This window comes from Carassius gibelio, chromosome A1, assembly GCF_023724105.1.
Source record: "Carassius gibelio isolate Cgi1373 ecotype wild population from Czech Republic chromosome A1, carGib1.2-hapl.c, whole genome shotgun sequence".
NCBI classification, from domain to species: domain Eukaryota; kingdom Metazoa; phylum Chordata; class Actinopteri; order Cypriniformes; family Cyprinidae; genus Carassius; species Carassius gibelio.
This window is the reverse complement of record NC_068371.1, coordinates 30,828,819-30,856,505: the sequence shown is the minus strand read 5'-3', so window position 1 is coordinate 30,856,505 and position 27,687 is coordinate 30,828,819. Positions and strand designations below refer to the sequence as shown.

General features: G+C 37.6%; 3 protein-coding genes across 5 annotated transcripts in view; 1 reads left to right on the top strand and 2 right to left on the bottom strand.

The window, feature by feature from the left end:
- Positions 1 to 27,687, bottom strand: part of LOC128025880 (B-cell receptor CD22-like) — an 84,012-nt gene that overhangs the window by 30,384 nt on the left and 25,941 nt on the right. Inside the window, exons 4-7 of the mRNA XM_052612502.1 lie at positions 27,389 to 27,637; positions 23,708 to 23,959; positions 21,375 to 21,626; positions 348 to 599 (exon numbers count right to left, since the gene is read on the bottom strand). Of these exons, the coding sequence (XP_052468462.1) occupies positions 348 to 599; positions 21,375 to 21,626; positions 23,708 to 23,959; positions 27,389 to 27,637 (1,005 nt within the window). The remainder of the gene's footprint in view (positions 1 to 347; positions 600 to 21,374; positions 21,627 to 23,707; positions 23,960 to 27,388; positions 27,638 to 27,687) is intronic.
- LOC128027257 (B-cell receptor CD22) overlaps positions 1 to 27,687 on the top strand; it is a 198,603-nt gene that overhangs the window by 152,163 nt on the left and 18,753 nt on the right. The gene's annotated exons all lie outside the window — the stretch shown is intronic.
- LOC128026906 (GTPase IMAP family member 9) overlaps positions 1 to 27,687 on the bottom strand; it is a 53,848-nt gene that overhangs the window by 13,895 nt on the left and 12,266 nt on the right. The window contains exon 1 of one of the 3 annotated variants that reach the window (XM_052614296.1): positions 13,566 to 14,002. The exons of 1 other annotated variant lie outside the window; for it this stretch is intronic. Coding sequence is in view for 1 of the 2 variants with exons in the window: in XM_052614359.1 (XP_052470319.1) it covers positions 6,357 to 6,496 (140 nt within the window). In the remaining variant the exon portion in view is untranslated. Of the gene's footprint in view, positions 1 to 5,540; positions 6,497 to 13,565; positions 14,003 to 27,687 lie in introns of those variants that run through there. One more of the 3 variants, XM_052614359.1, reaches the window with a different exon arrangement.

Below are 27,687 nucleotides of genomic sequence, written 5' to 3'. Positions count from 1 at the left end.
ACAGATGTTACTTAACTACATTGTTTTAAATAAACAAAACATTTTTAATTTTGACCTCAGTATGATTGTTCTGTGAGTTTCTTTATGTGTGTCACTCATTTGATTTGATTTCTCCATGAAAGTCTCTCACACACACACAGACAGCGGGACTGAGACCAGAAATACACACTATCCATAATCTATCACTGTTTATAAATCAGAAGAATCATTCTCGTGTTTCCAAGCATCACTAGTTATTTTTTGTCACTTTAGTTTGAATCAGACTAGATGCCACAAAATATACTGACAAATAATGAAGCAAACAGGTGTGTGTGTTTAAAATATAGAATATGATTCATAAAACTCACACATGACATTTAAAGTCACAGCATCAGAGTATTTTTCTCCATGTTCATTGATGGATCTACACTTGTATTCTCCACTGTGATCAGAGCTGATCTTTGAGATGCTGTAGATTCTTCCAGATCCTACAAATATTCCTCCTTTAAACCAGCTGATTTCTGCAGGAGGGTTTGAATCACTGCTGCAGATCAGAGTCAGTGAATCTCCCTCCACTATTACAGATGGACTGATGGATACTGAGACGCTCCTGGGAGGATCTAATAACAATCACCATATTATTAAAGATCTCTTATACACTTTAAAAAGTATTAATGTGAGCAGAAATGTTAAAAAACAATTTAATTTACTCACACATGACATTCAACATCGCAGCATCAGAGTATTTCTCTGTATTTTCATATTTGGATCTGCACTTGTATTCTCCACTGTGATCAGAGCTGATGTTTGAGATGCTGTAGATTCTTCCAGATCCTACAAACATTCCTCCTTTAAACCAGCTGATTTCTGCAGGAGAGTTTGAATCACTGCTGCAGATCAGAGTCACTGAATCTCCCTCCACTATTACAGATGGACTGATGGATACTGAGACACTTTTTGGTGGATCTAAAACAGAAAAAGTATTCATGGTATATTCTCTATTTATATACATTTTTATTCATTGACGAAACATTGCATTTGTAAACAGTTTCCTTCTCAACCTTAGACATTATATACTTTTTTTCATTTTTCTTTTAGAGACTGTTGAAAATGAAGGCCCAGTATTTAACAGTATTTTCTGATTGGATGTTAATGTGATTGACAGTTAGTTTGACCGTCCAGAAGAAAGACAACTTTTTAATTTCGTACAGGCCTGTCAAGAAAAGTAAGAGTGTTTGTTTATCTCTTTTGCTTACACACTTAACAAATATTTAACTATTTAATTAATTGTCCATCAGTTTGATTACATAAATAAATAAACTTAATGTGATTCATATGTGTCAGTCATACGTAATTTAATCAGGTAATGATTGATACTTCACAAGTCCCCAGAGTTAACTAAACACTGCTCTGTGTTCATGTGTTTCCACAAAACAGATTATTAAAGTAGCACTGAAGCAGTGTTTTCATGAAATAATTAAATGATTTTAGAAGAAGGACAAGAGCTTCCACAAACTGTCCATTAATCAGAGATATGTAATCAGGACAACTTTCAAAGTAAAGGATTAAGAGAAAACATCAGTCTGTACTCACAGGAGACATTGAGCTGAGCAGCAGGAGAGATGTAAGTGTGTCCATGTAGAGCACAGCTGTATCTGCCTGCATCCTCTCTTCTGACTGACTGCAGCAGGAGTTGATTGTTTCTGTCTCTTCTCTCAGTTAATGGCTGTGCGTTTCTGTACCAGATGAATGTTGCTCTGTCAGTCAGAGTGCAGCTGCTTTTACATGTCAGACTGACATTATGACCCTCTGTCACTCTCTCAGGAGCCTCCACCTGAAGATCTGAACACAACACACACATTATATCTAGTGCTGCTGTCATACACTGATTATTATTCAACATAATGCACAGAAGAAGAGCTCAGCCTCATGAAAGTCACCTGTGACAGTAAGATTCACTCCAGGATGACCAAGCCATACATCTTTAGGTTCATCAGAGATTAATCTGAAACAGTACATGTGTTGGTCCTTCTGTGTCACATGACTCAGTCTGATGGTGCAGTTCTGCTGTTTGTCTCCCAGATACTGAAGCCTCTGTCTGTATTCAGGATCCTCAGACAGATCTGGAGGCTCTTTACCCTTTACAGGGTTTTTGGTCCAGAACACTTTCTGAATCTTATGTCCAGTAGGGTATGTATAAGTGCAGTCCATTATCACTGATGAGGTCTTTAGTGCACAGATGTGTGAAGGACTGTAACTCACACCCCAACCAGCAGAAACCACTGAAACACAGAATACATCAAGAGGAACATGTATGTTTTATCAGCTACAACACAAAGTGAAGACGATGATACTTCTTCATTGAAAACAGCAGCTCATTACAAGGAAATATAAGCAAATGAGTGATAAATGATGTGAAGTTGATCATCAGTTTTATGAAGGGTGTTGCAGAAAAGCAGAAAATAAAAGCACAGAGACAAAGGAGTGAAAAAGAACCAGGAAAACAGCTGCATTTAACATGCTGCACTATCAACTAATGAAAAAAAAAGACTAAGTAAGAAAATTATTAAAGTTTATTTATACAATACCCAGTGACATCAAAATCTGGGTTTTAGTTCACATTTATCAGATCTAAGCTCATCTACAAGCTACTGAACTATTTCACATATTCACCTCTGAGATCATGAGCCAAAAATATTCTAAAGTTGCACTGACCTAAACTTCCTGTTTAAAAGGAAATGTGTGAGAACAGGACAGAAGAAAGTGTTCATCAGCCGCTCATCGTGAGGTCTTAAATAAAACCATCAGAGAGTTTGTAATGTGAATGTAACAGAGACTCACCGTGAATCATGAGCAGAAAGATCAGAGGAAGACGAGGAGCCATTCTGACCGACATCAGCGTCAAATATATCTATAATACAGCATTAATCAGCTCTTATACACTCATGAACAGTACATCTACATCTCCCTATTCTTAACATTTCTCACGTTAAGACTCGTGTGTTATATGAGCAATAATCATCAGTTTTCATTGAAGTATGAGTGTGTTTGTCTTACCGTGTTGAAGCTCATCAGATCAGCAGCAGACACATGACTGTTTTAACACATGAACTTTAGATATGTGGCTTTGTGTGGTTAACACCTTTTTTTTTACACAGTTGCAGAAATATCAATGTCCCTCCCTCAGCAAGAGAACAACATTACTGGACTTAATCTACAGAAAAACAGAGCTCTTTTTCTTTAAGTTAATTTAAATACATTTACTGAAGGTGTTTAGAGAACAAGATTGTGTTTGCAGACTTTCTGCCGGATATTTAACACTTATTAATATGATGTAAAGAGTAAACTATTTCCCTCTTTTGTATGTCGCCCTCTGCTGGACGTCTGTGATTCATGGGAACAGGTTATCAAAGTATTTTGGGGTCAGGGACCAGAGGTGGGTAATCCAGGGGACAAAGAGTAAAAGTCCTGCCATATGTTTATTCCACCCATGAACTCAGCAGCTGATTTCACCAGAGAAGGAAAAAAGTAATTCCTTCCAAGTCACAAACTAGTCTTGAGTCAAATCCCAAGTCCTCAAAGAGCTAAAGTTAATGAGATCATTAAGAGACTGATTAATGGATGATTGTGCATTAGTGATGAACACCAGCTGTTATTGAGAACTACAGAGGATCAGATGATGATGTTTTATTGGTTAAAATGATGTCACCATCATGGAGATCAGTGTTTGGTTTAGTTGTGTTCTTGACCCTTGATTTGTTGTGTCAGATCTTTTCTGTAGCTCCTCATGTATTGTTGTGGAGAAAAGAGATCTGTGATATATGAAGAACATGTAGTCACACTGAGCTGGTTTACTTCTGTTTATATATATAAAATGTTTTTTCTCTCTTTTCACATGTTTAGGTTTTGAATCTCAGTGAAATAATCCCAGTCAAACTACAGCATACAAAAAATAAACATCATTATTCTAATATTTGTAGGGAGTGAATTTTAAAATTGGGTAACGCATATAGAAATTTGAACTCCATTGCTTGCTTTTTAGACACACACACAGAGATCAAGAACCAGCATATGATGCTCTACAACGGTGACAATCAACAAAATGCTTCATGTTGCAATACATTAAAGACTCCCATAATGCACTGCAGTATGAATAAATATTTTCACCACTGTTGAGGATCATATGATAAATAGTCATGGCTAAATGACTAATCCCAATCTGTGTTTTTATTTTTCCTATAAATCTAAAGTGCACACACAGAGCAGTGAAGAGACAGCAGTCCTCTCTAATCACTAATACAGAAATTATTTTATTTAAAAGTAACATCAAGAAATTGAATCAAGAGCATATACTCATCAAAACCATAAGTTACCTGCTAGGTCAAGATTTGCATCAGCATTGCACAAATGTATGCTGTGAAACAATAATGCATTTGCTGTGAAACAAATTTATAAAAACAGCTTAAAGGCTCAACTGAAGCAAATACTCACCACAATTATGGTGAAAACGTTTTTTTTTTTTTTTTTTTTTTCAGCTGATTTCATCCAAGGCTGTGGTTAAAGTCAGTTGTAGTTCTTGTGTTTCTCTTTTCTTCAGTGAAGTTGATTGTTAACAGCAGGTGTTCATCACTAATACACAGTCTTCATTTAATTAGTCTCTTAATTATCTCATTAACTTTAACTCTTTGAGGACTTGGGATTTGACTCAAGACTAGTTTGTGACTTGAAAGGAATGACTAGGTTCCTCCTCTGATGAAATCAGCTGCTAAAAATATGGCAGGACTTTTACTCTTTGGCCCCTGGATTACCCATCTCTGGCAGGGACCCTTTATAGGGGATAAAACTGTCCAAGGAGCCCCTAATGATTATAACAGTGATCAATGCTTACTACAGTTCGTACTTTTGGATCATGGAAATGGATTATGTTTAATATTTCTGGAGTACATTAATGTGGGTGTCTTATTTGTTATTTTTCTGGATTCTGATTAAAGGTTAAAATAAATTATAACCAAAAAGCATGTCTAATTATTGTAAATCATACATAGTATGCAATTTAACTTCATATTTTAGGGACATATTTTAGGGTTTTTATTTTTTCTCAAATGAATTGTTTTCTGTTTTAATTACATTTAAATAGTATAATTATATTAAATATTATAATACAAGTTTTAATAATCACAAATGATTTTTGGTTTAAATCAAGGCAATCTGTTTACTCAAACGGTTTGAGTAAAGTTTACTTATCGGGTTTTATGATATATAAATTAAATTGTATAATTAAATTGTAATAATCTAAAAGCATTTTTTGTCAACTGAATTAATACAAACTGTGACATTTATTATTTTAGTATTATACCATTTTAATATTTCATTCATATTTTATAATGTTTTGTTTCTTCGTCTGAAATTCTGTGTTCTGTCTGTTTTAATTTCTTTGGATTTATAATTTAAGACAAATGATGTGTTCATGTCATCATAAAGTTGAGATGACAGATGCTGAAAACAGTGAAAGTGTCGTAGATGAAAACACACATCTGACACAGAGATATGCAGGATTCATGTTTAAAAAGCTGTCTTTTGCAGTTTATTATTCACATTTGAGTACAATTAACTTTATAAATCACCAACATTTAACTAAAAATATAAAACTGAAAAACACATAAAGAGACCGAAAGGTTGAGGATCCAAACACAGAATATATTGAAGGGTTAATCCACAGAAGTAGTCCAAAAACAGACAAAGGTCATTCACAAACAGATAATGACAGGGTCCAGAACAACAGACTGATGATCAAAACCAGCATACGAGGCTTAGAAATGACATAATGAGACCTGCAAGACTTGGACAAGGCGTATGTGCAAAGGATTGTGGGGAATGAAGTCCATCACAGAGGGGCAATAGTTTGAATGGAGCTTACTCTGGTGGCTATCAAGGGCACTCCAGCTGGTGTGCGTGACAATAGCACATTGAAAACATAAATAAAAGATCAGATTTGAATTATATAAATAAAAACCACACATACAAACTTTAGACATATTAAACATAAAGTCAGGTTAATTTGGCCACTTATTAATGAATGCACATGTCATCTAACTCTAACATCTAACATTTTTGTCAGACTACTTTATATTACTTTAACTGTTGCTTCATTTAACTACTAAGAAAATAAAATAGTTATGTTTTCTGTTGTTTTTGTTTACCCATGTAACACTAACATTTAAGAATAAAAGGTATATCAGGCTGCTGTCACTTTAAGACCTAATGCACAGCTCCAGTACTGATGCTTATATCAGATCTGCACTTCGATGGCTATTATGAGAGAATTAGTGAAGTTCAGGATTCATTCAGTGGATGTTTTTCAGTGGATTTGAAGAACTTTAATCCCTGCTATCCAGAATGTCACAACAAACAGATTTTTTGCCACATTTTCTCCAGACAAAGATTCCAGCGGCTCCCACCGCAAACACAACTCCTGCAATGATTAGCGCTGGTGCTACGACTGGCTCTGCTAGCAAACCTGCTGTTATCAATCCTACACTTGCTGGTGCTGCTCCTGCTGTGACTTTATTTAGGGTTTTTTCTAGTTTTTCATTAAATATCTTTTTTTGAATCATGTTTTTAAACATCTAATTTCTGTAGAACTTCCACTGGTTTCTCTCTGCAATGTTTTCGATCTTCTCCAGCAGCTCTGAGATCTGATTGTGATCATCTCTATTCTCGTTGTTGAATGAGTGAAATCTGCCACCGCAGCCTTGAACCAGCGACTGGAGAAGGCTTCTCTCTCTGATATATTCATCTAATGTTTTCCCCGTCAGATGATCGGCGTGAGTGAACAGAACGATGGTGTGACATAAAGCATCTTCTCCAATGTTCTTACGAATCCATCTCTCAGTGTTATTCTCCTCGTCTGTGAATCTCGTGTCCAGTTTGATCACCAGCAGAAACACATGAGGACCGGGAGCAGACATGAAGACAAACTTCTTGATTTCTTCCTTCATCTTCTCTTCTGGTGCATCAATCATTCCAGGAGTGTCAATTATTATCATCCTCTTTCCACACACGAAAGCTTCTAGCTCTCTGCTGTCAGATCTCCTTTGGCCCAGGAAGGTTTCTACCACGCTGGTCTTTCCTGATTTCGTTTTACCCAGCAGCACAAAGCGAGGTTTTTCAGCCCCTGTCAATCAGATTGTGAATTAATTGAGTGTTTAGGTTCAACACTATCAATTGGAAATGAAGTGACACAGGCACAGAGAACAGATTTTATTCACAAACATCAGTTTATATCATGGTGGTATTATGTGTCAAAAGCACTTACAGAACTGTGCTCTATTGCGTATCTTTCTCTGAGCGTCCTGGTACATCTCATTAGTGTAGTGCTGTCCTCCGTTCTTCTCCACCATGATCTCAATCTTCTCCAGCAGTTCTGTGACTTGATCGCGGTTCCTCATGTCTTCGTTGTTAAATGGGTGATATCTGCCCTCACACTTATTTACGAGAGCCTGGAGATCTTCACTTTCAGTGATGTACAGATCTAAAGGTCTTCCCTTGAGATAATCAGCGTGAGTGAACAGAAGGATGGTGTATTGAGTAGCTTCTTCTCCAAAGTTCTCCTGAATCCATTTGACTGTGTTTTTCTCCTCTTCTGTGAATCTCACACCCAGTCTGATGAGCAGCAGAAACGCATGAGGACCAGGAGCAGACGTGTAGACACATTTCACTATTTCACTCTTCATTTTCCCCTCTGACATTCGTGTATCAAACAGGCCTGGCGTGTCGACGACTGAGATGATCCGCTCACCAATCTGTGCTTCTCCTCTCTCACAGGTCTCAGTAACTGATCCTGGAGAAACAGCCTTGATGAAATACTCTCTGCCCAGGATGGTGTTTCCCGCTGAACTCTTTCCTGATCCAGTTTTACCCAGCAGCACAATCCTGAGTTCAGATGGAGCCGATCCTGTCAGTCCCATGATCATGTCTGGATTAGACAAAGCTTTTTAACCGTGTTCAAAATAATTAGTCTGTCATTATTTAGCCACCCTCCACCTTTTCCAAACCTCAAAATAAAATATGTTGAAGAATAACGGTAACCAAACAGTTGACGGCAGCCATTGACTCCCATAGTATGGACAAATAAATCAATCAATCAATCAATCACCTTTATTTATATAGTGCTTTAAACAAAATACATTGCGTCAAAGCACTGAACAACATTCATTTGGAAAACAGTGTCTCAATAATGCAAAATGATAGTTAAAGGCAGTTCATCATTGAATTCAGTTATGTCATCTCTGTTCAGTTGAAATAGTGTCTGTTTTTATTTGCAATCAAGTCAATGATATCGCTGTAGATGAAGTGACCCCAACTAAGCAAGCCAGAGGCGACAGCGGCAAGGAACCGAAACTCCATCGGTGACAGAATGGAGAAAAAAACCTTGGGAGAAACCAGGCTCAGTTGGGGGGTCAGTTCTCCTCTGACCAGACGAAAACCAGTAGTTCAATTCCAGGCTGCAGCAAAGTCAGATTGTGCAGAAGAATCATCCGTTTCCTGTGGTCTTGTCCTGGTGCTCCTCTGAGACAAGGTCTTTACAGGGGATCTGTATCTGGGGCTCTAGTTGTCCTGGTCTCCGCTGTCTTTCTGGGCAGTAGAGGTCCTTTCTAGGTGCTGATCCACCATCTGGTCTGGATACGTACTGGATCCGGGCGACTGCAGTGACCCTCTGATCTGGACACAGACTGGATCTCGTGGCCACGGTGACCTCGGAACAAGAGAGAAACAGACAAATATTAGCGTAGATGCCATTCTTCTAATGATGTAGAAAGTACGGTGTTATGTGAAGTGTTTCCGGTTCCGGTTTACCTAATTAATGCAGCCTAAAAATCCTTTAATGGATTTGGATATTAAAAGCATATTAATATGTTATGTGTATGCCAGGTTAAAGAGATGGGTCTTTAATCTAGATTTAAACTGCAAGAGTGTGTCTGCCTCCCGAACAATGTTAGGTAGGTTATTCCAGAGTTTAGGCGCCAAATAGGAAAAGGATCTGCCGCCCGCAGTTGATTTTGATATTCTAGGTATTATCAAATTGCCTGAGTTTTGAGAACGTAGCGGACGTAGAGGAGTATAATGTAAAAGGAGCTCATTCAAATACTGAGGTGCTAAACCATTCAGGGCTTTATAAGTAATAAGCAATATTTTAAAATCTATACGATGTTTGATAGGGAGCCAGTGCAGTGTGGACAGGACCGGGCTAATATGGTCATACTTCCTGGTTCTAGTAAGAACTCTTGCTGCTGCATTTTGGACTAGCTGTAGTTTGTTTACCAAGCGTGCAGAACAACCACCCAATAAAGCATTACAATAATCTAACCTTGAAGTCATAAATGCATGGATTAACATTTCTGCATTTGACATTGAGAGCATAGGCCGTAATTTAGATATATTTTTGAGATGGAAAAATGCAGTTTTACAAATGCTAGAAACGTGGCTTTCTAAGGAAAGATTGCGATCAAGTAGCACACCTAGGTTCCTAACTGATGACGAAGAATTGACAGAGCAACCATCAAGTCTTAGACAGTGTTCTAGTTTATTATAAGCAGAGTTTTTAGGCCCTATGATTAACACCTCTGTTTTTTCTGAATTTAGCAGTAAGAAATTACTCGTCATCCAATTTTTTATATCGACTATGCATTCCATTAGTTTTTCAAATTGGTGTGTTTCACCAGGCTGCGAGGAAATACAGAGCTGCGTATCATCAGCATAACAGTGAAAACTAACACCATGTTTCCTGATGATATCTCCCAAGGGTAACATATAAAGCATGAAGAGTAGCGGCCCTAGTACTGAGCCTTGAGGTACTCCATACTGCACTTGTGATCGATATGATACATCTTCATTCACTGCTACGAACTGATGGCGGTCATATAAGTACGATTTAAACCATGCTAATGCACTTCCACTGATGCCAACAAAGTGTTCAAGTCTATGCAAAAGAATGTTGTGGTCAATTGTGTCAAACGCAGCACTAAGATCCAATAAAACTAATAGAGAGATACACCCACGATCAGATGATAAGAGCAGGTCATTTGTAACTCTAAGGAGAGCAGTCTCAGTACTATGATACGGTCTAAATCCTGACTGGAAATCCTCACATATACCATTATTCTCTAAGAAGGAATATAATTGTGAGGATACCACCTTTTCTAGTATCTTGGACAGAAAAGGGAGATTCGAGATTGGTCTATAATTAACAAGTTCTCTGGGGTCAAGTTGTGGCTTTTTTATGAGAGGCTTAATAACAGCCAGTTTGAAGGTTTTGGGGACATATCCTAATGACAATGAGGAATTAATAATAGTCAGAAGAGGACCTATGACTTCTGGAAGCACCTCTTTTAGGAGCTTAGATGGTATAGGGTCTAACATACATGTTGTTGGTTTAGATGATTTAACAAGTTTATACAATTCTTCCTCTCCTATAGTAGAGACTGAGTGGAACTGTTCCTCAGGGGGTCTATAGTGCACTGTCTGATGTGATACTGTAGCTGACGGCTGAATGGTTGCAATTTTATCTCTAATAGTATCGATTTTAGAAGTAAAGTAGTTCATAAAGTCATTACTGTTGTGGTGTTGGGAAATGTCAACACTTGTTGAGGCTTTATTTTTCGTTAATTTAGCCACTGTATTGAATAAATACCTGGGGTTATGTTTGTTTTCTTCTAAAAGAGAAGAAAAGTAATCAGATCTAGCAGTTTTTAATGCTTTTCTATAGGATATGCTACTTTCCCGCCAAGCAATACGAAATACCTCTAGTTTTGTTTTCCTCCAGCTGCGCTCCATTTTCCGGGCTGCTCTCTTTAGGTAGCGAGTATGCTCATTATACCATGGTGTCAAACTGTTTTCCTTAACCTTCCTTAAGCGTAAAGGAGCAACTGTATTTAAAGTGCTAGAAAAGAGAGAGTCCATAGTTTCTGTTACATCATCAAGTTGTTCTGAGGTTTTGGATATGCTAAGGAATTCGGATACATCAGGAAGATAACTTAAAAAGCAGTCTTTTGTGGTAGAAGTGATGGTTCTTCGATACTTGTAACAAGAAGTAGAATTTACAATTTTGGCTATATGAAGTTTACACAGAACTAAATAATGATCTGAGATATCATCACTTGGCTGAATAATTTCAACACTATCAACATCAATTCCATGTGACAGTATTAAATCTAGAGTATGATTTCGACAATGAGTAGGTCCTGAAACATGTTGTCTAACACCAATAGAGTTCAGAATGTCTATAAATGCTGATCCCAATGCATCTTTTTCATTATCGACATGGATATTAAAATCACCAACTATTAAGACTTTATCTGCAGCCAGAACTAACTCGGATGTAAAATCACCAAACTCTTTAATAAAGTCTATATGGTGCCCTGGTGGCCTGTATACAGTAGCCAGTACAAATATAACAGGGGATTTATCATTAACATTGGTTTCTCTGGATAATGTTATATGAAAGTGCGAGTCAATGTACAATCAAATGTTTGGTTATTAACATTATATTTGACAAATGTTTATTGCATGTCTGCTTGATCAGTGAAGGTGCCTGTGAAAGAAATACTTCTGTCTTCTGTGGATTGCTGTGTCCTCCCATGATGCTCGTAGTTGTGATGTCGGTGTGTCTGATTTAGTGTCCGTCGTCGCACCGCAGAAGATTGTCTTTCTGAAACTAGTTTTCAGGAGTGACAGATGGACACAGTTAAACTGCAGCCAAGCTAACCTTGAAAACCTGGAGCTGACAACACTACAAACTTACACATAACAGCTCACTACACTACATAAACCTAGGGCATGACGGGTTTTTAAAACAACATTTATTATTTTAAAAATTCATTTATTATGAAGACAGACAGATCTTGATCATTTGGATCTGGACAGAGTTAAAATCAATTGAATCCTTTCTAAAGACTACAAACACATAGCAATGAAGCAGATAAATCTTACCAAATGAATCGATGGCACCTTCATCTGAAAACAGAGGAACTATGGAGAAAGCAATATATATATATATGATAAAGTGATATGTAATGTGCGGATCATTAGTAGATCATTTGTGTCTTTATGAAGTAAGTACTCACCTCTGTCATTCATTTTCTTTCTGCTTGATTTTGGTTTCTCAGAAAGCTGTAAATCATTCAGTCACTTATTTATCGTAGCACACATGATCTTTAAACAGTTCCAGTATGATTTATTCCAGTTTAACAAAAGGAAAATTATTAATACTTGAAACAGTTTAAATAAAGATAATAGTTTTACCAAGTTCGAGATTAAATCTGAGGATGATTCTCATAAAAATATTTTTTCCTGCAAGGTTTTTTCAAGATCAATAAAAAAAAAAAAAAAAGGAATTGTTATAATTCACAATTTATGTATACAATAGTTATGCATTTTAATAATGTAGAGAAGCATATTGAGTTTAGCCTTTATCATCTTAGTCCATTATGCCACATTTTGCGGAATGTGAGGAAAATACTATGCACTTACTCATTAAAATAATGAACTGTATATTTAATTTGATATTTTAATAGCATCTTAATACAATAAGACATGTTAAGTGTTAGGTGTTCTGGCCACCACCACCACAGCTTCATTCATTCAACATTCATGATTTGTGTTGATTGCTATTGTCGCAGGTAGCGTAGAGTGCAAGTAGCGATTGCAAGTGACATTGTAAATTATTTATTTTTTCTTGTCTTCGCCACCTGGCTACTGTTATACAATTTTGAGAAACTCAAACAAAAAGTAATAAAAAATTCAACAAAATAAAAAACAAAGACTGCAAGTGATGTCACTAGCGGAAGTGCAAGTGTCTGAGCGTGCAAGTGCAAGTCTGCAGCCAGACCCTCTTGGACGTGACAGCACTGGATAGAGGAATTCATTTACAAGCCTCCTTACAAACGGGTGCATAGTCATTATTATTATCATCATCATTATCATCATTATTAGAATTATTACTGCTTTTCTGGTCATATTGACATTCACTGTACTTTTATCTTTGGTAACTTGGCATTAACAATAAAACATTAAATAAAAAAATAACTACTAATTTCTCCTTCGGGCTCAGACTGCGCTGACTGAAAGAAGTGAACTAGACTAATTCCAGAACAGAACCTAAAGAATACTGCGCATGCGCGACTGAACGAATCACTCCCGAGACGACTCGTTCTTCCCGAGTCACATTAAAGATTCGTTCAAAATGAACGAATCGTTCAAGAACGACCCATCACTAAAACATATAGCATCAATTTATCAATTTAAACTTAGTCAATTGGTGACTAAGACTTTAAAACCACTCAGTGTTGTTTTTCGAGATCGTGCTGACACATAGTGAATACATTATCTGAAATGAGAAGACTAATCAGAATTTTAGATGTTGTTTATTATACGGATGTTTAATGCGAATAGAGCCCAAGCGCGAGCGTCTCACACGCGTTTCCGCTAGTTGCGTTAAAAGAGACAAATATAAAGCATGCTGCTATAAAACAGTCTTCTTAAACTATTCAACAGGTTCGTGAAAGAATCATGTTAGTGATTCTACTCACAGAAAATCTTTCCTTCTGCTCTGTTTATCGTATGTGGCCTGGATCCGCTGGATTTAGGATGAAGAGATTCAGATGAAGAAGATCCTGCAGAACAGGGTTGAGCTGAACCTGAGGCGGTGCTACATGTGTCCTTACAAACTCTCATTGGCTCTGCCGTCTTTCATATTCATGATAGGAAATATGTTCGTATTTCTATTGTTCAAGTCTGTGTGAACTGGGAGAATGAAGAAGTATGTAAAAAAAAAAAAAAAAATGAACCCTCATTATTTAACCAGAATTATAATGCTTATCTCCAGCTCTTTCTAAAGAGAAATGAACTGTGAATTAAACATCACAAAATGTAAATTAGTTCGCATAATGACGAGAAATAAATCAGTATAACATGGCAATAATATATTTGTATGAGAAATACATTAAACACACACACACACACTCACACACACACACACACACACACACACACACACACACACGTGTTTTTCCTCTTCCTGTAATTCAAGGCTTTTCCTGTAGAGAGCAGTTTACTTTCAGTTTCACTTTAGCAGAAACACATCAACATCAGAGTTTCTTTCAAACTAATGAAGACAGAAGGCAGGACTGCCAGATGTGTGCTAATATTTCTTGCTTATTTCAGTAGAGGAATATTTTCTTTAACAGAAATAGTAAGACAAATTATGTTTTAAGAGCTGCAGGCAGATTCATATCAGATTAATATTGAATCACTGATTTTAGCCCTCAGCAAAAAAAAAAAAAAAAAAAATACTTTGTATATGACATATGGATAGGGCAGAATCAGGTAACGTTAATCACACTATTTAAAACACAGGGAAAGAGTGATGGGCAGACCACAAAGAACACACATCACAAGTTTGTCTAGACTTTTGCAAGATATACTTTGTGAACATGCACAAGACGGACGTTATGAGTTGGGTTTGAGATGGCGTGGTAACCAACGCACGAATAGCTACACGGCTAAAAATAATAATAAAAATTATTTGACTGTCTGTCCCTTCGAGACCCTGGTCCCATATCGCTCTAGATTTTGTTACCGCCCTCTAATGGCATGACGGTCGTTTTGACCGTAGTTGACCAGTTCTCGAAGGCAGCACATTTCATTCCCTTGCCCAAATTACCGACAGCCAAGGAGACAGCGGTCACTGTTCTAGATCACGTCTTTTCGGTAGACGTGGTTTCGGACAGGGGATCTCAGTTTATATCCAAATTTTGGAAAGAGTTTCATAAAAATTTAATTGGCAGACACATTAGACTATTGCAGTGTCATTTATCATCTGCATGACGGATAATTATATGTAACAATAAATGCTGTATAAAAAGAAAACAGTAATGATAGACCCCTTTCATTTTCCTTTCTCATACTCTGATGATATGAAATAATCATATTTTCTCAAATTATTTAATTCATAAATCATTCTTCTATCTGAAGACCTGATCGTCTTACTGTGAATAATCAACACAATTAATTTACTATATTCGTATGTTAGCCTAAAGATCAGCTTAATTTAACAAAACAATCATTTCAGGGAAATGGCGAGTTACAGACTAATGTTTTTTTCTTCTTCTTTTGTGCATTATGAAGGCTTTATAAAACTGCACAGTGTTTTTAGCTTTTTAAACAGCATTCTCCGTCCTACACCAACTACGCACACATTTCCTATCATGTAAGTCTATGAAAGATGATTGAACCAATCAGGTGCAGCCCCGCCTCAATCTGTAGGCCGCAGCCGGGTGCTTCTCTTAATCTAAGAGCTCTCAAAGATCTTAGAATTGTTCTGCATCCTTCTGAAGTGTTTGTGGTGTATTTAAACATGTTAATTACAAAAACTAAACGTTTAGTGTACTGTCTCTGGAAAAAATCAACAGTGATTGATCAGCCTTTATTTATGTACAGTATTGTAGACGTTATTACCAATAGGTGGAGCAAAATTTGGAAAACGATTAAGACATTATGGTCTGGTTTCACAGACTGGGTTTAGACTAAATCAGGATTAGGCCATAGTTCAATTAGGGCATGTCTGAAACTATCTGATAAATGTTCTGAGTGAATTATTTCTTCAGTTTAGTGTGTTTATAAGCTCTGAGATCTTCTTTTTTCTAATAATATCTTTTGACACATAATCCTAATCATATTTACACACTATCTTCATAGAAAAAGGGTCACAGATATTGATGAACTGGTGATACGCTGATGTTTGTCCAATCAGATGTTCTGAAGAGTGAGAAAGTCCCTCCCCTAAACTGCTCACACTGACTAACAAGTAAGAAATCAGCAAATCATATTTAAGACTGTGACGTTATGAGGAAATACTGGATATTCATGAAATAGACACGCCCAGTAACATCTCATCTGCTTGTTTCATTGCACAGAAACTGCTCATAATTACCCATTATCAGATCTTTGGTAAAAAAAAAAAAAAAAAAAATATATGTCAGGTATTATGTGTTACATGTGCTTCATCTGTTTCACTGAAGTATGTGTTTGTGTTACTGTATTGAAGCATCAGATCAACAGGAGCCGCACATCTGACTCTTTTAACACAGTGTTTAGCAAATAAATAAGTGTATAAACAATTGTGCTGTAAATGATAATGGAATAGGATTGAGAGAGATGCAGGAATGTACCAGGATGGAGGGTTAACAAATAAATATAAGGATATTGCACGTTTATAAGCATAAGTAGGGAACATTTAACTGTTCATGAGGTAGATTGCCTGGGGGAAGAAACTGTTCTTGTGCCTTGCTGTTCTGGTGTTTGCGGCTCTGAGGCGCCGGCCAGATGGCAAAAGTTCAAAGATGGGGTGACTTGGATGTGAGGGATCCAGAGTGATTTTCTGAGCCCTTTTCCTTACTCTGGATGTATACAGTTCTTGAAGGGTGGGCAGGGGAGCACCAATAATCCTTTCAGCTGTCCGAACAGTTCTCTGTAGTCTTCCGATGTCTGATTTTGTTGCTGAGCCAAACCAGACAGTTATTGAAGTACAGAGGACAGACTCAATGACGGCCGAGTAGAACTGTTTCAGCAGCTCCTGTGGCAGGTTAAACTTCCTCAGCTGGCGAAAGGAAATACAACCTTTGCTGGGCCTTTTTAACAATGGAGTCAATGTGATTGTCCCACTTCAGGTCCTGAGAGATGGTGGTTCCCAGGAATCTGAATGACTCCACTGCAGTCACAGTGCTGTTCATGATGGTGAGTGGGGAAAGTGCAGGTGGGTTTCCCCTAAAGTCCACGATCATCTCCACTGTTTTGAGCGTGTTCAGCTCCAGGTTGTTAAGACTGCACCAGACAGCCAGCTGCTCAACCTCTTGTCTGTAAGCAGACTCATCACCGTCCTGGATGAGGCCGATGACTGTAGTGTCGTCTGCAAACTTTAGGAGCTTGACAGAGGGGTCTTTAGAGGTGCAGTCGTTGGTGTACAGGGAGAAAAGCAAAGGGGAGAGAACACATCCCTGAGGGGCACCAGTGTTGGTGGAGCAGCTGTTTGATGTGAATTTCCCCAGTCTCACTAACTGTTGCCTATCTGTCAGAAAGCTGGTGATCCACTGACAGATAGAGCTAGGAACAGAGAGCTGGGTCAGTTTGGTCTGAAGGGCTGTTGGGATGATGGTGTTGAATGCCGAACTAAAGTCCACAAATAGGATCCTCACATAAGTCCCTGTTTTGTCCAGATGTTGCAGGATGAAGTGCAATCCCATGTTGATTGCATCATCCACGGACCTGTTTGCTCGGTAAGCAAACTGGAGGGGGTCCAGTAAGGGTCCAGTGATGTCCTTCAGATAAGTTAGAACAAGTTTTTCAAACGACTTCATGACGACAGACGTTAGAGCCCACAGGTCTGTAGTCGTTAAGTTCTGCTATCTTGGGTTTCTTTGGGATGGGGATGATGGTGGAGCGTTTGAAGCAGGAAGGCACTTCACACAACTCCAGGGATCTGTTGAAGATCTGTGAAAAGATGGGGGCCAGCTGGTCAGCACAGATTTTCAGACAGGCTGGTGTAACACCATCTGGGCCTGGTGCTTTTCTTCTTTTGTTCTTCTTGAAGACCTGGCGCACATCATCTTCACAGATTTCAAGAGCAGGAGGTGTGGAGGGTGGGATTGCAGGAGGTGTTAATGGTTGTAGGGAGATGGTCAGAATGGGTGATGGGGGTTTCAAATCTGCAATAAAACTCATTCAGGTCGTTAGCAAGTCGTTGATTAGCCTCAGTGCAAGGGGATGGTGTCTTGTAGTTCGTGATGGCTCTTAGACCTCTCCACACTGAAGTTGAGTCGTTGGAAGTAAACTGGTCTTCCAACTTTTTAGCGTAGGTCTTTTTAGCCGCTCTGATCTCTTTGTTCAGTGTGTTCCTGGCCTGATTGTACAAGACCCTGTCCCCATTTCTGTAGGCATCCTCTTTGGCCTGACGAAGATGTCTGAGTTTTACTGTAAACCATGGCTTATCATTGTTGAATGTTAAATAAGTCCTGGTAGGAATGCATATATCTTCACAGAAACTAATATAGGATGTTACGGTCTCTGTGAGTTCCTCCAGATCGGTGGTAGCAGCTTCAAAAACACTCCAATCAGTGAGGTCAAAACAAGATTGTAAATCCTGCTCTGTTTCGCTGGTCCATCTCTTCACAGTCTTTACTACAGGTTAAGCAGATTTAAGTTTTTGCTTGTAGGACGGTATAAGATGAACCAGACAGTGATCGGAACGTCCCAAAGCTGCTCGTGGAACAGAGTCATATGCATCCTTTATTGTGGTGTAACAGTGATCCAATATATTACTGTCTCTGGTGGGACATGTAACATGCTGTCTGTATTTTGGCAGTTCACGGGAGAGATTGGCTTTGTTAAAGTCCCCAAGAATGATTAAAACAGAGTCCGGGTGTTGTTGTTCTGTCTCTGTGATCTGATCAGCGAGTTTCTGTAAAGCTGAGCTCACATGCGCTTGCGGAGGGATGTAAACACTGACCAGAGTGAACGAGTGAAACTCCCGCGGCGAATAGAACGGCTTGCAGTTGACAAACTGCATTTCTAGATCAGGACAGCACATCTTCTTTAACACAGTTACATCTGTACACCACCGCTCATTGATGTAAAAGCATGTCCCGCCGCCGCACGATTTCCCAGTTGATTCTGATTGGCGATCCGCTCTGAACAGCTGAAAGCCCGGCAGATGGAGCGCGCTGTCCGGTATGGTGTCATTCAGCCAGGTTTCCGTGAAACACAGAGCAGCAGAGTGTGTGAAATCCTTATTTGTCCGAGAGAGCAGAAGCATTTCGTCTGTTTTGTTGGGTAGAGAGCGGAGATTTGCGAGATGGATGCTAGGCAACGGCGTTCGAAATCCGCGTTTCCTGAGTCTGACGAGCGCTCCCGCTCGCTTCCCCCGTCTGCGCGTCCTGAAGCGTTTGATCAGCGCCGCCGCTCCTCCGATAACAACGTTCAGTAAAACGTCTGAATAATTTAAATCCGGTAAAAGATCTAGTGGTGTGTTTTGCCAAATGTTCAGCAGTTCATCCCTGGTGAAACTGATCGTGTTTGTTAAACAAAAAACAGGAAAAACTAACAAAAACAGCACAAACACTGGAGAGCCAAGCACTGAAGCAGCCATCTGCGTACACTTCCATCGAGTACACTTAAGTACTTTTAGAGAACAGATTTGTGTAAGCAGATGTTCTGCTGGATATTTCACACTTATTATGACGATAGGGATGTTTTTGCATTAATGTAGGACAGGCTCCTTTTCCTTTTTTTTTTTTTTTTTTTTTTTTATTAATTAATGCCAAAGTACCAAAAATAAAAGTACAGAGTAAATGTAACTTAAATGTTCTTAATAAAAATGCATCCTGAAGCAGGAAATATACAAGTAAACACATTTAAATAATAAAGAGATATGGAGCAGCTATTAAATCAAACAGAGACTGAAGAAACCAGAGGAGATGCTGAATACATGTGTTCAGAATTTTAACTTTAAACACAGTATAGAATAAAACAACATACACATGAAGATGAATAATGATGACTGACAGTGTTGATGTCACGAGAAGAGATGTGACTTCTGCTGGTAGTTTGAGTGAAACATATGAGACAATCACAAATAAATCTGATCAATTAAAGGGAAAGTTACAAAAACACAACAGACAGAAAACTGAAGCTGATCATATTAAGACAAAAATAATAATAATAATTCCATTGTCCATTGTGAAGGTTTGAAATGGAAATATTAAAGGCAAATGTATTTTTAAAGTGTTAAAAAAGTGAGCTTACTTCATATTTATATTTATATACAATAACATTTAATTTTACTGTTACATCATTTTTCCTAAACTATAAAGAAATAAAAGGCTTCACCAACTCTTCACTAATGACAGCTGTCAATCATATGTGGCTCCACCCACATAGCTCAGGATTGGTTCCTCTGTGCTCCGCCTCTCACTGCATCATCTTCCTGTTGATCTGAAAAAACAAGAAGAAGAAGAACGACTGACTGAAGTTCATCAACAACATTATAAACCTTCCACAAGCTTGATAAAACAATCAAACTACAACTGAAGAGAGTTTTCTGGATTATCTTGAGATGAGCTGCAGATCAGACACTTACTGATGGATTCTCATGTTTAGGATCAAGAGTCTTCAGGAGCTCTGGGACGAACGGTCTGTGAGGAAGAGAGCGAGAGATGGTCATGTGATCTTCTGTGATGATGATCTGACTTTGACGTCTCACTTACTGTGAGTGTGTCGTAGAGGTCAGAGGTCGTGGACTTGAGCTCAAGAGCTGTATATGTGTCTTCACCGGGATCAGAGATCTACAGAGACAGAAGTAGATGAGTTCATGTTTAAAATCTGAAAGAGTAACTGCACTGAGTTTATTATTGAGAGGAACTGTTTACTGAATCCAGGACTATAGAATCAGGTGTCCTGTACTCTTCATATCTGTGTACGGCTCATACAGCAGCTGTGGGAAACATCTCTCATGCAGAAAAACACTGTAAATTACTGATCATCTCACCGCAGACTCCTTCATAGCTGATCTTCTGTTCATCCTTTTAGTAAGACTGTCAGAAGAAAGATGAATAAACAGCACATTTAAAGAGATTCATATAGATATTACATATCCTGATCTGCTGTGATGTTGGAGGACCTCGATCAGTGACTGAACGAACCTGTTTCTACAATAATGTTGTAGGAGAGTTATTGTTTATACTGAATTTATTTCACATATTTTAGATTGTGTTGTTTCGTGTTGTCTTGTGTTTTTGTGGTTTAGGAGTCCTCTATAGGAGGTGATATATCAGAATATAATGGTGTTATGTCTGAGTGCCAGGAGTGTATTTACTGAAGAGGAAGAGGAGTGAAACACTGTCAGTGGTGTTTCCCGTGTGGTACACAAATAGTCTGTGTCACTACAGATGTTGTTCAGAAATGTTCATAGATTCATTTTAATAAACACAACTTTATGAAATCACACACATCACTTACTGTAATAACGGTAGATTTTAACTGTTATACATGCATGTGTGGTAAACAAGTATATTTTAACACTGAAAGCATGGAGCAGTTATTTCCGAAAGGAGCGTCTTACCAAAGGTGCATCATGAAAGCACCGGATGCTCCACCGAGTAAAACAGCAGCAGAAACAGCAGCAGAAACAGAAACAGCTAGAGCTACTGACGAGAAACATCTGACTGCTGAAATACAGACAAACATACACACCATACTGTACGTTTATCAGGACTAGATACCACAACATACACTGACAAATAATGAAGAAAGCAGGTTAAAAATAGAATATGATTCATAAAACTCACACATGACGTTTAAAGTCACAGCATCAGAGTATTTCTCTCCATGTTCATTGATGGATCTACACTTGTATTCTTCACTGTAATCAGAGCTGATCTTTGAGATGCTGTAGATTCTTCCAGATCCTACAAATGTTCCTCCTTTAAACCAGCTGATTTCTGCAGGAGGGTTTGAATCACTGCTGCAGATCAGAGTCACTGAATCTCCCTCCACTATTACAGATGGACTGATGGAGACTGAGACGCTCCTGGGAGGATCTAAAACAGAAAAAAAAAAAAAAATCAAAACAAAGTTTTAACAAAGTTAATTTGAAATCACAGACTTTTAAATCCCATTTCACTCCAATATTTCACCACATCTAACAGTTATATATATATATATATATATATATATATATATATATATATATATATATAGAGAGAGAGAGAGAGAGAGAGAGAGAGAGAGAGAGAGAGAGAGAGACTACAATAATTTTTATGTATTTTATTCATTGACAAAGCATTTGCATTTGTTAACAATTTCCTTCTCAGCCTTAGAAATTATCTTTTTTTAGAGACTGTTGAAAAGGCCCAGTATTTCACAGTGTTTTCTGGTTTTATATTAATCAGGGTGTCTGCAGATATAAACAAGTTAAATTAAGACTACACTGTAAAACTCGACAAGTAAAGTTAACTCAAACCGTTTGAGTAAACAGATTGCCTTAAACCATTTAAGTTGAAAAAACTAACAGTTATGAGTACTCTGAACTTAATTCAGTTGAGTTCACTGAAAGAAGATATACATTGCAATTAAGTAATTAACTGAGTGATAATTGTGAATTAGTGATGAACAGCTGCTGTTAACAAACAGAATCACTGAAGAAAAGAGAAAGGAGGTCTGAGATACAAGGTTTTCGAGTTACAACAAATATGCTTCAGAAACACACGGTTATAACAGCCAGAGAAAAGACTAAGACAGAAATCAAGGGTCAAGAGCCCAACTAAAGCAAACACTGATCTCTAACATGGTTACTTCAAATGAAACAATAAATCAACATCTAAACCTTAGTTCATTCTCAATAAGATCTTCTGTAGACGTCTGACAGAAATAAAGTCAGTCTGGTTATTAATAAGTGGAGCTGCTGATGCTGTTTGTGGGGTTGTTTAATCAGATCTTGAGAGATTTCATGTATTTTATTTCAGTTGATTTCATCTAAGTCTGTGTCTGAAGTCAGTTGTAGTAGTTCTTGTGTTTCTCTTTTCTTCAGTGATTCTGTTTGTTAGCAGCAGCTGTTCATCACTAATTCTCAATCAGCATTTAGTCAATCACTTAATTACTTAAATGCAAAGTTTTTTAACTTTCATGATGTAAATCAAGGCAATCTATTTACTCAAACGGTTTGAGTTAAGTTACATGTTGGGTTTTACAGTGTTTTGAAGAACCTTTTAATACCACTTTATGTGAAATTTAAGACCAAACTTGTGATAAAAATACGTTGTACATATACATATATTTAATGTGTTTTAATGTGTAAAGAAAACAGAGTACTATCTCTGTCAAAAAAGTTATTTATTATTATATACAGTGAAATTTTCATATCTTTCATGCCTAATTCTTACAATTAATCAATAAATTAATTATGTACTACAGCGCTGTTACCAATCAAGTTAAATATTTTACACAGCAAAATTACAGTTGCAGTAAATAATGTAATGAGATTAATATTTTAAATAACATTTGTAATATACAAATAAGAAATGTTAGGAAAATGCATACTTCTAAAGATGAGACTAAACAGTAAATCACTGATTCATTCAACCGCTTCCTTCAAAACTGAATCATTCAGAACAAAAACACTGTGCAATAATTCTGTTCTGATCTTTGTTCAGAAATGTTTTTGTTGGTGAAACAGAACAAAGCAGTTGTGTCTCAAATGTAAGTAACTTCATACTTTACTTGTTTGTTGAACTAAAATCAATGAAACATTTGCGATCGTGAAAATATTCAGCAGAAATCTTGTCACAGATGTTACTTAACTACATTGTTTTAAATAAACAAAACATTTTTAATTTTGACCTCAGTATGTTTGTTCTGTGAGTTTCTTTATGTGTGTCACTCATATGATTTGATTTCTCCATGAAAGTCTCTCACACACACAGACAGCGGGACTGAGACCAGAAATACACACTATCCATAATCTATCACTGTTTATAAATCAGAAGAATCATTCTTGTGTTTCCAAGCATCACTAGTTATTTTTTGTCACTTTAGTTTTAATCAGACTAGATACCACAAAATATACTGACAAATAAAGCAGGTGTGTGTGTTTAAAATATAGAATATGATTCATAAAACTCACACATGACATTTAAAGTCACAGCATCAGAGTATTTCTCTCCATGTTCATTGCTGGATCTACACTTGTATTCTCCACTGTGATCAGAGCTGATCTTTGAGATGCTGTAGATTCTTCCAGATCCTACAAATGTTCCTCCTTTAAACCAGCTGATTTCTGCAGGAGGGTTTGAATCACTGCTGCAGATCAGAGTCACTGAATCTCCCTCCACTATTACAGATGGACTGATGGACACTGAGACGCTCTTTGGTGGATCTAAAACAGAAGAATACAAAAACAAATTTGTCATTGCATAAGACCTATGAATAAGAGATTTCTAAATCTCGCTCCTTTATTTCTCCAGATGGACTGATGGAGGATCTACAGTTCTCTGGTGGAAGTTTTCATGGTATAGTCTGTATTTATATACATTTTTATTCATTGACGAAACATTGCATTTGTAAACAGTTTCCTTCTCAAACTTAGACATTGCATTTTCTTTTTTTTCTTTTTTCTTTTAGATACTGTTGAAAATGAAGATCCAGTATTAAATAGTATTTTCTGATTTGATGCTAATGTGTTTAAAAGTTAGTTTGACCGTCCAGAAGAAAGACAACTTTTTAATTTCGTACAGGCCTGTCAAGAAAAGTAAGATTGTTTGTTTATATCTTTTGCTTACACACTTCTTTAACAAATATTTAACTATGTAATAAATTTTCCATCAGTTTGATTACATGATAAATAAACTTACTGTGATTCATATGTGTCAGTCATAAGTAATTTACACAGGTAATTATTGATGTAATACTTCACAAGTCCCCAGAGATAACTAAACACTGCTCTGTGTTCATGTGCTTCCACAATACAGAGTATTAACCCCTTTCTAGGCACCTCTTTTTTTGGCATGGAGAAAGAAATGACATACCCAAAATAAAAAGGTTTCTGCTCATGATTCTTTCTGACTAGATACATATTCAACATATGTTCACAAAGCTGACACTTTAAAGTTTACTGTTCAGGAATCAGAATCACTCAGACTGTTATGATAATAGAGATATATAAGCTCAAACATAAAAACAAAAATAAAAATATTAAAAACATATTTTTTAAATGTATTTAAAAATGTGTTGATGTAAGATATGAGTTTAGAAATAGAGTGTAGCTAAAGCCACAAGTCTTTCAAAACTTCATTAGAAATGTCATAATCGAATCTGTAAAACTGTGAATTTTATGAAATATTTTCTAAGGCCATGTCATGTGTGTTTTTTAGAGAAGGCAAATCAGATTGATGTATGGCCCTTGTCATCTCTGTAAGATCTCACATGTAAACTCTTCTGTGTATTTTGTATGTGTGTTGTCTTTGCAAAACTCCCCGATTCGTTGTATTGTTCTCACCAAACGAGTCTTTCACACCTCCGCCAGGTACGACACATTATCCGCATTATTCTTTTATCATTATTCTTTTGTTTTTATTCCACCTTTATTAGCATTGATTGTGGTTTTTCAGGCTTTACAAAGCAACAAAGCAGCGATCTCACTTCAGTCTCTCTTTGCATTTAGCCCTTATTTATCAAAAGTCTTACTATAAAAATACAACAAAACATTTTCTTACGACCTTAAGTGAATTATTGAGACAAAAATGCATTATGAAGAAGAAAAGCACCTGCTATTAGTAGCATTGGTGCTAACGTTAGCATCAAGCTACATCTGACAATTTATGAAATTGTTAGTACACTTTTATACAAAACTCACTTTAAACCCCGATCGAGTGTTTATAATAACTTCCTTTAGCGATCAGGGGTGGAATTTGTTCGTTTACTATTGTAAAAATATGCTATTTGTAGCCTTTTTCATCGCTGCACAAGTTAGCATTTCCGATGTACATTTTTTTATATATTTTATAAAATGCCCCAGATCTCAAGAAAATCTCATACCAAGCTTTTCTATCGTAATCGCGGGTTTATTATTCGGATATTTCGTGTATATAGAGGTGTTTCAGTGTTGTTGTGAGCAGATATGAACCAGGAACTGTTCATGAACCATGTGACACGATCTGACGCTGTCCGGTTTTGGGACTGTCAGATTGACAACCCAAACGTCCAATCAGAGTCTTTCTGGGTCACAGCTCGAGTACACGGAAGCAAACAAACAGAGACGGCTCTGGCACCAAGGGGCAAGGAACTCGACCGGAAGTTGAAGTCGGGTGGGGGCTGCCATCTTTTAGCAGAACTTCACTTGCGTTAGCATTCCCATTGACTCCCATTCATTTTGGCGTCACTTTGACAGCGAATAACTTTACATCTGAGGCGTTTAAAGACTCTGTTTGTCCATTATTTATTTCTAAAGATACACGACAATGTATAAAGGGCTCCATTACCTTCTATGTTACATTATGGCCCCGTATAAACAGTTTTTGTAAAAAATAGGCTGACGATTGCGTCATAACCACTCGGCTCTCTGTCGCATTACCGTACAGACAGGAGGAGAAGCTCGCAGGCAATTAACTTAATATGGCGTACTGGCGTTATATTTTAAAACACTATACAAAATAATTAATCAGAATACTTACTCCTGCTCACTCACGACAAAGAACTCCCCGCTCAAGCTCGCCGTCTCTGCAAGATTAACGATGGCAGTTTGCACGCACAGCTACTAGAAGATTTACATCTGCCAGACAGGTTGCTGACGTCGTCAAGCTTCGTTTGAGTCTGCGCGTCAGAAACGGAAGTGCTAAAAAACGCTAAAACTGGGCTTCATTTGTCTCAATTGAGTTCCAATGGGGTCGCTGTGTCCATTTCTTTTAATGTCTATGCTCTGGCAGAGGCTATTTATCATCAGATCGCGTAAATCAGTGGAAAATGAATAGAAATGACGATTCTGTCTGAAGAAATATGAAGTAAACATCAGTAAATATATCCATATATCTCCGCAGATATGCATCTTTGGTCTATAAATCCTTATTGACGCTGTTCAGTGAGTCTATGTGAACACAAATAAACCGCTGCTGACGTGACTGAATATGAGTGAGTGGTGAATTTCTATTCAAAATGTGGCATAATACGGATTTATTATTTTGCACTCCTGACATAAATCACTAAATATCTGTCACTGCAACAATGTTTTATCAAAATATTGGTCAAATATCGAAGCTAGAGTCTTTAAACTTTCAATTGATACACAGTTTGTCCAGATCAAGTAAGAGAGTGATGTTTAATGTGCTGTGAAAGTGAAACAATAATAAACTGGGTCCGTCAGCGATGTTTGCACGCAAAGGGGTTCTTAAAGTAGCACTGAAGCAGTGTTGTTCATGAAATAATTGTTTGAGTTATGATTTTGGAGAAATGACAAGAGATTATAAAAAATCAGAGATATGTAATCATGACAAGATTCACAAGGCAACCCACACAGCAAAAGGATCCGCCACGGAGGTATCGCGGCTTCCGAAACGGACCCGTATCGGCGTCCACTTGCGCGCAATGACGGATCCGAAACGAAGGCGGTCAAGAGCCCAACTAAAGCAGACACTGATCTCTAACATGGTTACTTGGCCAGATGAGACAGTATTTTTAGGAGTCCGTGGCGGATACATGTTTCAATGTGCGGGTCCAAAACGGACGCTGGGTCCGCGATCCACCTTCGTTTCGGATCCGTCATTGCGCGCAAGTGTGTGGGAATTTTAAAGATGAAATGTCTATATGTACTCACAGGAGACATTGAGCTGAGCAGCAGGAGAGATGTAAGTGTGTCCATGTAGAGCACAGCTGTATCTGCCTGCATCCTCTCTTCTGACTGACTGCAGCAGGAGTTGATTGTTTCTGTCTCTTCTCTCAGTTAATGGCTGTGAGTTTCTGTACCAGATGAATGTTGCTCTGTCAGTCAGAGTGCAGCTGCTTTTACATGTCAGACGGACATTATGACCCTCTGTCACTCTCTCAGGAGCCTCCACCTGAAGATCTGAACACAACACACACATTATATCTAGTGCTGCTGTCATACACTGATTA